The sequence below is a fragment of the Carettochelys insculpta genome, chromosome 17, assembly GCF_033958435.1.
Source record: "Carettochelys insculpta isolate YL-2023 chromosome 17, ASM3395843v1, whole genome shotgun sequence".
In the NCBI taxonomy this organism is placed as follows: Eukaryota; Metazoa; Chordata; order Testudines; family Carettochelyidae; genus Carettochelys; species Carettochelys insculpta.
In genome coordinates this window covers 24,985,309-24,998,162 of record NC_134153.1, presented here as the reverse complement: position 1 = coordinate 24,998,162, position 12,854 = coordinate 24,985,309, and the positions used below count along the sequence as shown (strand labels likewise).

At 46.4% G+C, this 12,854-nt stretch overlaps 1 protein-coding gene and 1 pseudogene across 1 annotated transcript in view; both read left to right on the top strand.

The window, feature by feature from the left end:
• GGT7 (gamma-glutamyltransferase 7) overlaps nucleotides 1-12,854 on the top strand; it is a 54,291-nt gene that overhangs the window by 25,401 nt on the left and 16,036 nt on the right. Inside the window, exons 7-9 of the mRNA XM_075011495.1 lie at nucleotides 1,822-2,015; nucleotides 7,403-7,490; nucleotides 9,357-9,484. Coding sequence (XP_074867596.1) covers nucleotides 1,822-2,015; nucleotides 7,403-7,490; nucleotides 9,357-9,484 — 410 coding nt within the window. The remainder of the gene's footprint in view (nucleotides 1-1,821; nucleotides 2,016-7,402; nucleotides 7,491-9,356; nucleotides 9,485-12,854) is intronic.
• Nucleotides 484-1,469, top strand: LOC142022214 (serine protease HTRA2, mitochondrial-like; annotated as a pseudogene).

Here is a 12,854-nt window from a genome sequence, read left to right as displayed (position 1 = left end):
TAATTAACATGGTTAGGTCCAGTGATGGTATCTCCAGAATAAATATGTGGACAAAATTGGCAGTGGGATTTGTTGCAAGGAAAAGTTCCAGAATTAGTATTGTGGTTTCGCCTGTGGTTGCTGGTTATACAGTCCTGCAGCCCAAGCCCCAGTGTGTGAATCAGTAAGCACAGGGCAGCCGCAGGTTCTTAGCTGCTGTGCAGACATACCCAAGAAAGCCAACCTGCTGGGATGAAGCATGGTTAGGGTATGGAACAGCTTCAGTCTGAAAAGAGGAAAGAGTGGGACTTTTCAGCTTGGAGAAGAGATGACTGAGGGGGGTACAATAGAGGTCTATACACTTTTGACAGCTGATTGACAGTGTTCCATCTCTGGGAGGGAGAGGGAGAAGTGGGGATGGAGTGTGAATCAGGTGATTCCTGGTGCTCGGAAAGTGCAGGGAGGGAGCGGGAGGAGTAGGAAATGTGGGACTCCATTGCCTCAATGCGTGAGAGACGTGTGGGGCAATCAGAAGTTCTGATGGGCCGCAGGTTGTCCACCACTGCCAGAGAATGCAACTGGCCAAGCTGGGGGAGCAGGGAGCAAATTAGACCTCCTAATGTCAGCCATGTGCATGTGGACCTGCTGTTCCAAGGTGAGGCAAGAGACTTGCACGCTTATGCTGGTGTTTATGGTGTCTCGGTCCCTGAGGTCGACCAGGTGGCAGATACTGTCACCATCAAAATCAGCCAGAAGCAACCTCTGCCCATGCCGCCCCAGGGTTGCTTCTCAGAGGTGCACCAACGTGAGTGCGTGGTGGCTATGGACAGCCCTTATGTGCCGCAGAACACCCTCACCTCTGGCTTTGCCAGCAATGCCCAGCAAGGCAGTGAGCAGCTGGGCTTGGCCAATTCCCACACCAAGTACTTCCAGACCAAAGCCATCATAGATCTCAGGAGCTCAGGGAGGCCCCTTGCCAGTCTGGGCAGTGAGATGATTGGGGTGAACACAGGGAAGGTGTCTCCTTTGCCCTTCCCTCAGGATGGTCGCAGACCTGGCTACAGAAGGGGAAGCAGCACAAGGGCTCCGGGTTCGGCAGTGTGGGGATGAGGTGCGGCTATGTCAGGGTGATGATGCTAACACTGACCCTCCATATCCTGGCCGAGTTGAAGCTGTGAGATCCCAGCCTCTCTGATGTCACGTATGGGGTCCTGATCTACAAGGTGATCATTGGCTCTTCAGCCCATTGGGCAGACTGGAAGGCTGGGGTTGTCGTACAGGAGATCAGTGGGCAGGTGGTGCGGTGTGTGGTGGATATCTATAAGGCTGTGTGGATGCAGAATGGCCTGGCTGTGCTGGTGCAGTGCAGCTATAACATGGTGCTGGCGAATGACAGCCCTGAGGTTTATGTCTGTGAATCAAACCCTCTCTGTGTGCACACAAGCAAGCACAAAAACACAGTCCCGTGTGTCTTTCCCAAGGACAGCTAGTTAGTTTGTGACAGATCCTGCAGTGCAGTCCTGACCCCGAATCTGAATCTGCTATAGCCACAAGACAACCCATCTCCTGTTGTTGACCAGTCACATGGTGATTCTGTTGCCTTCATGATCCATGAGGATCACTTGTCACTGATCTGTGATCTGTCACTTGTCAAGAGAGCATTGGTTGGGAATCCCTCTTACATTCAACATGCACGCACATGCTCACAAGCCAGCGAGCAGAGCTATACAAGCTGCTGAGGCACCAATGGCAGCCATCTTCTTCAGCTGGTCTCTGGGGGTGAGCTGTAAGTCCTAGGTGGTCTCTTCCTGTAATAATACTGTTACATCTCTTGCCCTACAGCCAGAGCTATCACTGAACTCAAGGAGCTGAACTACTCTGACAAATTCAGAGAGACTTTCCTTCCAGATGGCCAGCCTTTGTTGCCTGGAATGTTTATGAGGCGACTCGATCTAGCCACCATTTTGGATCTGGTTGGCTCAGAGGGAGTCTCCGCCTTCTATGGTGGAAACGTGACCCAAGAGATCATTTCTGAGGTGAGCTCTGCCTGTACGTACCTGCACATGGATTATCGCATATGCATAGTGCAACCTAGCACAGGTAATAGTGCCACCTAGCTGTTCCTTGTTTTCAAAGTGGACATGTGCTGAGGGTGAGCAGCGGGCATTTTTACATGAGTGATGGAAAATAAAAAAAATTTGCACTCACTCTTTCTCCCACATATGTGTAACTCTATTGAAGTCAGTGGAGTTAATCCTGACTTAGACCCGTACAAGCGACTAATGAAAACTAATTTCCCCTATGAAAGTGAAATCTGTTCTTTCCTCTGTTGAAAAGCCTTCAAGAAAACACAGAAAGGATCAAATTCTCTTAAACTAGATAGGTTATTTACAGCCATTTCTGTAGCTCACCCATTTGTTTAACCCTTTTTACATTTGATAGGACTAGGGGTCAGCAACCAAAATAGCAATGAGCCCTTTTTTTTGAATTTGGTAAAAAACTCAGTAATTCAAGAGCTGCAGTGCATGTGAATAGGAGATGGTCCTTAATAAATTACACCAAACCAGACTTCTTGTAACCCCTATTTTAAGAACTTTACACACACAGTGATTTGTAATGCAATACAAGTTTACTGCAGGATGTTCAGAAACTTTTACATATTTTATTTCCTGACATTTTACATGTGTGATTGTACCGCTGTCTTCCTGACTTTCACTCTTAAACCTATTTTAATTATGCCAATTTTACTTCACGTTTAATTTTTCTTTCTTAAAATGCGTGTTGCCCTTCACAGCAGGAATGCCACTTCCTTTTCAAAATTAAGACGTTATTAGCAACATGATCAAAACACAGATATGGTATTATATCCCACAATGCACTGCACATGTTAAAGGGGGAGCTATCCAATGTTACAAGACCACATATTGTTTCATATTTAGATATGAGTTTTTCATTTTTGGGCTTTTAGACGTTCACCATTTAGCAAAAATAATCAGGAAGTTTTTTTCTTTTTTTTTTTTTAAACATTGCAATTGTAGCATCTGGAGCCACAAAGGAGTCCTTAAAGAGCTGACCCCTGGAGTAGACAGTAAGGATTCAATAGTTCAGGTTTTTGAGTGAATGTAGATCTTAGGAAAGATGCTAGAAGGCCTTGGAGAACAGTTGTCCATTTGGCCACCAAAAAGCATCATCGTCCTTAGGCTCCTAATAATGTGTACACCACAAAGCTATCAGATGATGATTTTCAGTCAGCACCAGTCTTGGATGTATCTGAACGGGGGACTTTGAGAGGAAAGTTTGCTGCCAATATCCTTGTCAATAAAGACCCCATTCCCTGAACCCTTTCAAAGCAGCTAAATCAAAGTCGCAACCATAGTTAATATAGACTGGTTTTCGCAGGCGAGCACTGGTAGTTTTGTGTCAGTTACTGTTTACAGTGGTCGCAGTTTTACCCAGGTCTTTCCCGACACTCACAATTCATTACTCAGCTGCTCCACTTTAGTTCTGATATATTAGTAACTAATAAAGACAGAAGCTTCCTGCAGTTCTGTAAGTACAGGCTTGATTTATAATGGAAGGAGCATCACCTTTGGTAAGAAAGCTGAACTAGGAGTCATGAAGTCTGGGTTTTCTCCTGGGCTTTGCCATTGCCTCATAGTGTGACCCTTTGTAAGTCACTCAGGCACCAACTTTTAAAAGTGGCCTCTAATTTTGATGCTTTGTATACATAGGGCCTGACATACAGAGGACACCTGCATCCTCAGCTAAGGTCAGTGAGGTGTAGAAATGCTTAGCACCTCTGGAAATCAGACCAGAGGGTCTGTGCCTCAGTTTCTCCATCTGTAAAAGGGAGCTCGTACTTGCCAAATCTCAGGGATGTTGCAGTGCTGAACTGATGCCTTTAAAAGGCTTTGGGATTGTCAACAAATGGCACCGTGGAAGCAGCGTGTATTATTCATCATACTGATACATATGGAAGTAGTCATGAGTAGTCTTAGAACCTGTCCTCAGTGATTCATTCAGCTATTCAGTCTCCATTTTGAATTGCTCTGAGCTGTGTTCCACTTGCTGTGATGAGGCTACCATGGTCAGAAAGTTCTCTGTAGTCCCCTCTGAAGAAAAGGAACAAAGATGAAAAGTTCCAGTTTCTAAGTGACTTCGTGTTTAAGATTGCAGCACTGCAGTGGTAACTCACGCCATGCATTATGGGACGGGGCTGTGATCTGTCTTTCTGGACAGAGGTAAATAGAGATTTTTTTTTCCCTCTCCACCCCAGGAGAATGCAGATGAGCTGCACCATGCTAGTCCTAATCAGTACCTCTGGGACTCCAAAATCCTCAGGGAGGAAATGTGGGCTGGGTAGGGCTCTGATTAGAGCCGAATGTCTAACTCTACCCTGGCTGAAGTCCTAAGTGTCCCCAGCTGCCAAGGACTGGGACTCGAACTTGGGGAGTCTGGCAGCAGTGGCACCAGTGACAGTTTGTGGCAGAAATAAGCAAGATAGATGTATGGATGTGTGGTCTCCATTTCTGGAATTATCAGAACAGTCAATTAAGTTGCTCACCACTTGGCTCTGAGTCCGTCATGGACGTTGCAGAAATCCTGAGAGCCTCACCTGTGCCATCTCTCCAATTTATCTCCCCCCGCTTTCCCTCCTCTCCCTCCTTTCTGCCCTATCACTGCTCCCATTCCTACCTTCCTTTATTTAGCTTTCAGGCTTTTCTTAGGACTTTTTCTTCCTCTTCCTTTTCCTGAAAGGGAATAATTCTGGTGATTCACATATGACATTTCTTTACAAAGAACTCCAAACTGGTGCTGAATTGCAAAATGACCATTGTTTCACAATGTAGGGAAAACTCTTTAACCCAGCAAAGATTGGTTTTGGTATATTTCACTCTTCACTTTCAGTCATTAAGATGTTTGATCTTACCTACCTTGTTTTAAAATTGGATATCAATGCTCTACTCCAGTGTAGATACCTGTCTTCTCTCTGCTATTTTTGTTATCTTTGTCATCTGGGTTCAAATAAGCACTAACGAAGAGAGCAGACTGTTAAGTCGGACTTCCCCATTTCGCTGGAGAGTGGTGATCTCTGCCATAGGACCTGAAAGTTAATCCTTTCCCATAGTTATGTTCCTTTTGCGAGTGCTTGCAAGATGCCATTGCCTGACCGTGGAAAGCTGCTGTTTGTAGAGTCACGACACAAAACTTTCAACCAGGTCTGGAGCCTTTCTCCCTAGCTCCAAGAAGCAGGGATGGACCGATGGACAGATGCATAGACAGACAGACACACAGTCTCTCTCTCTCTCTCTCGCAAAGAATTGGGAGCACAACAAAATATGCCCGGCCTTGGGGTTTAGCTCCCAGTTTCAGCCTATTCTGCAGAGAAGAGCCAAGTGCTGAACTCCCAGATAAGTTTTAAGAGGTTTATTGTTTTGTATGAGCAAACGACATTTCAGATGTGCTGTGGGGTAAGTCTGCAGGACACTGGATCCCTTTTTTCTCCTAGTGAAAAAAGGTCCAGGTGGGAAGTGTTGCCTGGGAATTTGATTTGGCTTCTGTTTGTTTATCAGATGTCTGTTCCCTTTTCATGTCATTCACACACCTTTTTGCCTGTTCAGCAGCTGCTGTACTAAGGTTTTATGCTGGTATATCTCCGTTGGGCTAGATACTTGGTGCCAGTCAGTGGCCAAGTGATTTCAGTGGCACTACTGAAGTAACGCAGGTGTCTTTTTGGATGTAGCTAATGCTTTGTGCAGAGAGTGGGGATTAAAACCATTGACCACATTTTCAAAGGGGAAGCGCAGATGGCAATTTGCACACCTTAGGCAGATGAGATGATGCTTACACCCGCTTTACTGGGTGTGAGTACAAACCCTGATGTGCATATGCCCTTCAAGCTATTTCTGCTCCAGTTGAACATGTGAATGCAGTAACAATTCTGCTCCTGTGCTTCATGGTTTAATGGTTTAGCCTGTGGCGGTATCCTCTTGATACATGAAGTGCTTCATTATGAAAAGCCAGATCCAGGAACTGCAGAGCTTCTGTAGTTTGCTTAGTCTGATTTTTTTGGTGGACAGCCAAAGCACTAGCTGGAGCAGCCATGGGCCTGGGCAGGGTTGCCAGTTGCTGAAGATGGTTTTTATGGACTGTATAGGAAAAAAATTTGGGACAATCATATTTTTTTACGGGCACATTCTTACATGATATAAAATGGCTCAAAAGGACAAAAATGAACATCCTTCAGTGTTTAAAAACAGCAAGAAGTCCTGTGGCATCTTGTAGATGAACAGATATTTTGGAGCATAAGCTTTCGTGGGCAAAGAACCCACCTTGTCAGATGCAGGTCTTTGTCCACGAAAGCTTATGTTCCAAAATATCTGTTAGTCTGTAAGGTGCCACAGGACTTCTTGTTGTTTTCAGAGATACAGACTAACTTGTCTTCCTCTCTGATAACCTTCAATGTTGTCATTCATACATCACAACGCTCCTGCCTCTCAGCTGAGTTGACAGTGATGGCATCTTTGAAACTCCAAACCTACCAGCAAAGCGAGCTGGGTAGCGGGCTGGGGGAAGGGGAGGAGCCCACAACACAGGTGACTGACCTACAGTGCGTTCATTAATATTGGTCAGGCACTTTGAGATCCTGAGATGAGAAGCACTAGAGGAGGGCCAAGTAATAACTGTACTGCAGAGGTCTCTAGAGGGCTCCAGGGCTGAGACACAGGCTTCACTGCTTCATGGGGTTGCTTAGGCCAAGTGATATGTACGGCAAGCAGTCAGGAGGAGGAGTTAAAAATAAAACGATCCGTGTCTCCACCTTTCATGGGAATTGCCACAGAGGAAGGGAGACTGGGAACAATAAACAGGGAAAGTCCCAAAGATGAGAGGAGAAGGAACTCCTGCGCTGCAAGGAGCCTTGGGGAAGAGGTCTCTTGGAGAAAGGTCAAGCAAAGTGCCTGCTCCAGAAAATGTGAGGAGGAAGATTAAAGGCAGTGGGCCAGATTCATCCCTGGGGCCCCCCACTGAAATCTGGAGGGCGGTAGCAGCGTCTGTTGCCCCATCTTGTCAGAGAGGGAGATGCAGAACTGTGTCATAGTGTCCAACAGCCGGGCATGCTAGAGGAGATGAGCTACAGAACTGCACAATGTGTTGACAGTTGGGCTTTGGGTATGGGGTGGGGGAGCCACAGAGGTTTTTAGTCATAAAAGATGGGATTTCCAGAGGAAACCGAAGGTAGTTAGGGACTCAGATTCCATTGAAACCCAATGGGCTCCTAACTCCCTTAGGCTCAATGCCAAAAATCATAATTAGAAGGGAATTGCTCTTTAACCACAGTTGGAGGACAGTGTTATTCAGTGGGGTGTCTCGCTGACTGGAATAATTCATTGACTGACTTGCTCGGCCCTGCCCTTTTGTTCAGATTCATCACTATGGAGGAGTCCTGTTAGAAGAAGACTTCAGTAACTACAACGCCCGAGTGGATGATCCAGTCTACACAGTGTTTCAAGGTAAAGTGTCTTGACAGCTCTGCCTCTCTGGTGCGCAGGCTGCTCCGTCCCATGGCATGAGAGACTGTCAGTTAGCAACTGTACATCTGAACTGTCCCCTGAGGCCAAGGGAGAAATGTGTGAGGAAGCAAAGCCCACTGAGCTGTAACCCCGCCAAAGTACAGGCTATGTTGGCAGGCCACAGATCTGCACAGCACATTGAGACTGTCCCAGTTACCTTACTGCTGCAAAGTAGAGCCTGTGGTGCATTTCCAGGCCTGCCACAGGGGAAGGGTGGCAGTGGGGAGTGAAGAGGCAGTTGCCCTGGGGCCCAGCAATTCAAAGGGGCCCATTGCTCTTCATGACTCTGAGGACAGGGGAGAAGGCAGTGCCATGGTCTGGACAGCACTGAAGGGTGGCTACCCCGGCTCCACCCCTTCTGTCTAAGCCCCCCCACCAGTTTTGGGGAGGTGAAGCTGCCCCCCACACACACATCTTGCTTCAGGGCCACAGAAACTGTTGGCCCTGGTGCACATTTCAGTAAGTTAAGGATGCTTCCAGCATTTGAAACAGGTTCCTGTTTTTCTTGACAGAACAAGGTTGTAGATTCTGGTCTTTGCTTGTGGGATATTAGCAAGACCCTCAGATAGCTTTGGGACTTGTGAAAACCTTTTGATGTAGTGTCATCGCAGAAAGCCATAATTTGACCATGGTTTGAGGCCATAGCCTGATGAAAGCTTTGCCATGTCACAGCCCATGAGTTTTTTACAGCTTGTAAATGGCCATTAAAAGTGGTCTGCAGAGGGGAAAACATGGGGTTATGCCCTTTTGAGCCTCTTGAGGATGGATAGATGCCTGAAGACTAAATTTCCCTCATCATTTTAGTCTTAAACATAACAGAACTGTGAAATCTGGTTATTCTGTATTGCTGAAGGTTTCTTGAACATTCTCTTAACTTCCTTGTTCTTTAATTAAAGGGGAAGGGTGTTTAATCTTTAACAAGTGACCTTTCTGCAGCTGCCGCTCATTCAGGCATTTGCGATACAGGTTTTTTTAACAAAAACAAGCAAAAGGCAAAGGGTCAGATTCTCAGCTAGTGTAGATCAGTGCATCTTCCCTGAAGTCTGGGAGTTATGTTGCTTTGCAGCAAGTGGTAACCTGACCAATAAGAGTTTTAAACAAACCGAAGACCAATCCCTTCCCTTGTACTCAGGTTTTGGTTTTGTTTTTTTTAACCTTTTTGGGTCCGTGAGGTCATAAACATACTTGTTTCCCAGCCATCCAGGGTCTTTCACAAACCTCCCCAACGGAGACAAGATTTAAATTTCGGATTGTAAGAAACGAGCAAGGAAAAAACAACCTTCCAACCTTCTTTGTCCATCAAAAAGGAGAAAAATGGATCACTGTCATTATTGTAATAGGGTAGCAGCCGCTCAGGTACTCCTGGTGGCAAAGTGGTTCCTCTGCTTCTCATTCTCCTTTCTGGAACACCAGCTCCATGGCTCCCTTCTCAGAAACCCACCACCAGAATTAGCCCCATTCCTCTGTGATTCTCCATGGGCACAACTTGCCCTGATTCCTCCTAGTCTTTTTACCCTCTGACTGGGCTTTAGGGTTAAGGTGTAGCTCTGTCCCTTCAATCTCACTTGAGTTTGCTGCTCTGACACAGGAGAGCTGGGCCTGGTCTACTCACTCTCCTGCGGCACCTGTCTTTGAAGACGGCTTTTAAAAATCTCCCATAATTACCTCCCCACATTTGAAATAGTTGTTTTCCTTCCCTGGGATGGCAGCTCACAGAAAAGGGTTAGAAATACAACCACCCAATAGAACATTGACAAAGCAACTTCTAATGCAAGTGGCCTTATGTGTCTTCTCTCACCTTGACAGGTCACCTGGTTCTCAGCCCTCCACCGCCACATGCAGGTCCTGCACTGATCGCAGCTCTCAATATCCTGGAGGGCTTTAATATCACAAGCCAGATAAACAGGGAAAATGCCCTCCATTGGATAGCAGAGGTAAGACTGGGCTAACCATGTGGCTGCCTTTGTGTGGTGATGTCAAAGGGTCTTTATTTGCCTAAAGACGGGTGACTTTATTTGCCTTTAGGGACTTGTAAAAACATTCTGACGTAGTTTCATCGCACAGAGCCATGATCTGACCGTGTGTCAATGCCTGAGGTAAGCCATGCTGTGTCATAGCCCATGAGTTTTTTCACAGCTTGCAAATGGTCATTAAAAGTGGGCTGCAGAGGGGAAAACATGGGGTTTTGCCCTTTTGAGCCTCTTGAGGATGGATAGCTGCCCTGAAGACTGATGATGTAAAAGAGAATTTACTTCGGTAACTCCCACAGAGGTTAGCAGGCAAAAAGCCTGCTAGCATTTAAAACTGGGATCTGCTGTTGTATCAGATAGCTGCAGGTACTATAGGGCAGTGTTTCTTAAACTATGTTCTGTGGAACCGGGGCTTTTTTTCTGGCGGTACTGTGTACTGGCCCCTCTTTACCAGGGTTCCCGTGGCTGGGGCTGCTGGCAGGGCTCAGCGCCCAAGCCAGCTGCCGGGCTGCCAGAGCCCTCCTAGGCCTGCAGCCACATGGGGCCATGAGCTGGAGCCTCCACTGGCTGGGATGCTGCTGCGGGGCTGGAAGCTGGAGTCCCCACTTGCCCTGCAGCAGCAGGAGCTGGAGCCCCCACCGTCCCTTTGGCAGCCGCAGCCATGGGAACCTAGCAGGGGTAGGGGACTGGGGGTGAGGAGCCATACTGGCTTCTCATTTTTTTTAACCAACAAAGCACTGTGCAGAACACTAGTGTTGTGTGAACAGCTGGCAGTTGTGCCACAAGTGTTTGGAAAAATACACGGATGGGCTATATTTTCTGTTGTTAAAACCAGACACAATGTTACTTCTTCACTGCTTTGATACCTCATTAAACTCCATCGTTTTGGTTTTGCTGCATACATTGCTGTGTGTAGGTTTGGTTTGGTTTGGTTTTGATGTGACAATTATTTTGAAGAACATTTTCACAGGTGTTCTGCATTAAAAATATGATTGTTTGGTGTTCCATAGTCTTGGAAAGTTTAAGAAGCACTTACAATAATAAATGGAGATACACATGTCGTAGAGCTGGAAGAGATCTCGGGAGGTCATTCAGTCCAGTCCCCTGCCCGCCTGGCTGGACCAAGCACGGGGACTGGGAGGCAGTTGGGGTATGGTGCCAGAAGTGTCTCTGGCCCCCAATATGCTTAACTAAGAAGCCTCTCTTAGGGCCAGCAGCACTCTCAGGCAGGCTTCCCGGACTGCCAGCAGCCCCAGCCCCAGGGCTGTTCCATGTAGCAATCTGTGCTGGGGGGTGGGGGGGCTGGGGTGTCTTCCTGCTGTTATTGGCCAGAAACCGGCCTATAGGAGCTGTGAGATTTTACTGGGGGTGGAGCAGTGCAGCCCAATTTTTCAGCTCCCATTGGCTGGTTTCCAACCAATAGGATCTGAGAGAATTTATTGAGGGTGTGGGAGCAGCATTTGAACTTCTGCACCCTCTGCAGCTGCCACAGCCCAGATTAAAAGGCTTGGTGGGGCTGGATTCCACCCCTGAGGCCTAACCTGCCTGCCCTTGGTGTAGATGGATACTCATACTGTTTGGAATTCACCATCTTGCTAAGGACCCTCCTTACTATGTAAGCCCTAGGTGTAAAATTCTGCAGTCATTGATCTAAACTACCAGGTTTGACCTGTAGAAGTCTCGAGCAAGGTCTGAAGCATTAGACTTTTAAGGCAGAGCACAAGTGGGGTTTGCATCCATACTCAGTGCACTACTAGAGACGTAACAGGCATGTGGAGTAGAATCATCTTAGACAATATTTGAAATGCAGCTATACTCAGAAAGTAGCTGTGAATATGACAATGGGTAATTTTTAAAAACCTTTCTAAGACTTTGCAGTTTACATTTAAAACATAGCTCTTCTGTTCTTGATGGCAGTGCAAAGACATTTTGAGGCCTGATTTTTAAAGGGGTCTTAATTTGTTCCAGTGGTACTAACTCTTCCCATTTTACTGAGAGTCTAGAAATATTTGGTGTGGTTTTATTTTTCCTTAAAGCCACAGGTTCTGGAGTCATGTGATTGTTTGAGAGCCTAAAAGAAGAGTTCTAATCCTCCTACTTGTGGAGAAAAGTCTAAAAATGTGACTGGGTGCACCTCAAGGACTGCAGAACCAGAGGGCAAATAAAGGAACCAACTTTTATTATTTTTAAAATCTCACTTAGTAAGCGAATCTCGCGATGCTGGGAACCTGAGTCGTGTTTTGTGTGCTTGGCATTGCTAGTACTGTTTTATGCCTGCATTTGGACCCTGCAAATAAGTACAGGTTCATATGAAGCAACATAGACACCTAACTACCTGATCTGTGAGCATGAGTATGTTGGTAGATGTCTAAAACACACTTAGTGGTGATTTTTGAATTGTGGCCTTCAAGCAAATTGCAAGGTTGCTAAGCTGTTGGCTGAGATTGTGTGCTACATCCATTGGAAGTGCAGCGCAGAAGGTTAAGCAGCTTTGAGCAAGGCTTGCCAGCTGGGCTTGAACTTTCATGTGTCTTCAGGCATCTTGTAGTTAGGGGATGTCTTCTCTGGGCACCTAAGGGGCTTTTGTAATTCTTGTCCTTTGCTGCTAGCCTACACAAAGGAAAAGCTCTCCCCTAATGCCTTGGCTAGTGGAAAGCAGCAGTTTTTTTAACATTGAGTTTTTTTATTGTGTATCAGAAAATAAATTACAGCTCATAAAGAGGAAATGTTTGTGAACCACACATGACAAAACATAAGACATTTGGGCTATAAATCAAATGGATTAAGCAATTACTTGAACCTTGAAACTGAAGTCTCCCAGTAAATTGTGTTAGTCCTGTGCCTGCTTGACTGAAAAGCACGTTTGTTCTTGTCACTCTGCCTTCAGCAATGTATCAGAAAGCTGCCTGATCCTAAGGAGCTGTCAATCATACTAAGCCAAATCACAAGACTTGTGGAAGGGAACAAAATGTGCGTGTGCCCTAGCTCTGGGTTAACATTTCTTAACTAAAACCAGTTTATTGATCTAAAAACACAGGGCTGCGTTGTAAAACGTGGGCAGAGAAGTTGGCTCTTGGTAGTACATCTTCCTTGTCCGTGTATGAACGTTTGGTCCACTGAGCAGGTTTCTGTGTTCAGGAAGCAGGTAAAGAGCCCAGAGGAGGCTAAGAGGTGGTGCATCTCCCCCCTAGATATCTTTGAAGCATTGCCACTCAAAGGGCCCAGGCTATGCTCTGAGACCCAGCTCCTGGTCATCCTCTTCCACTGTGGCCCTGCCTGCATTTCTTCTTTTCCCATCCCTCTTCTGCCTCTTTACCCAATACCCTGCCCCTGC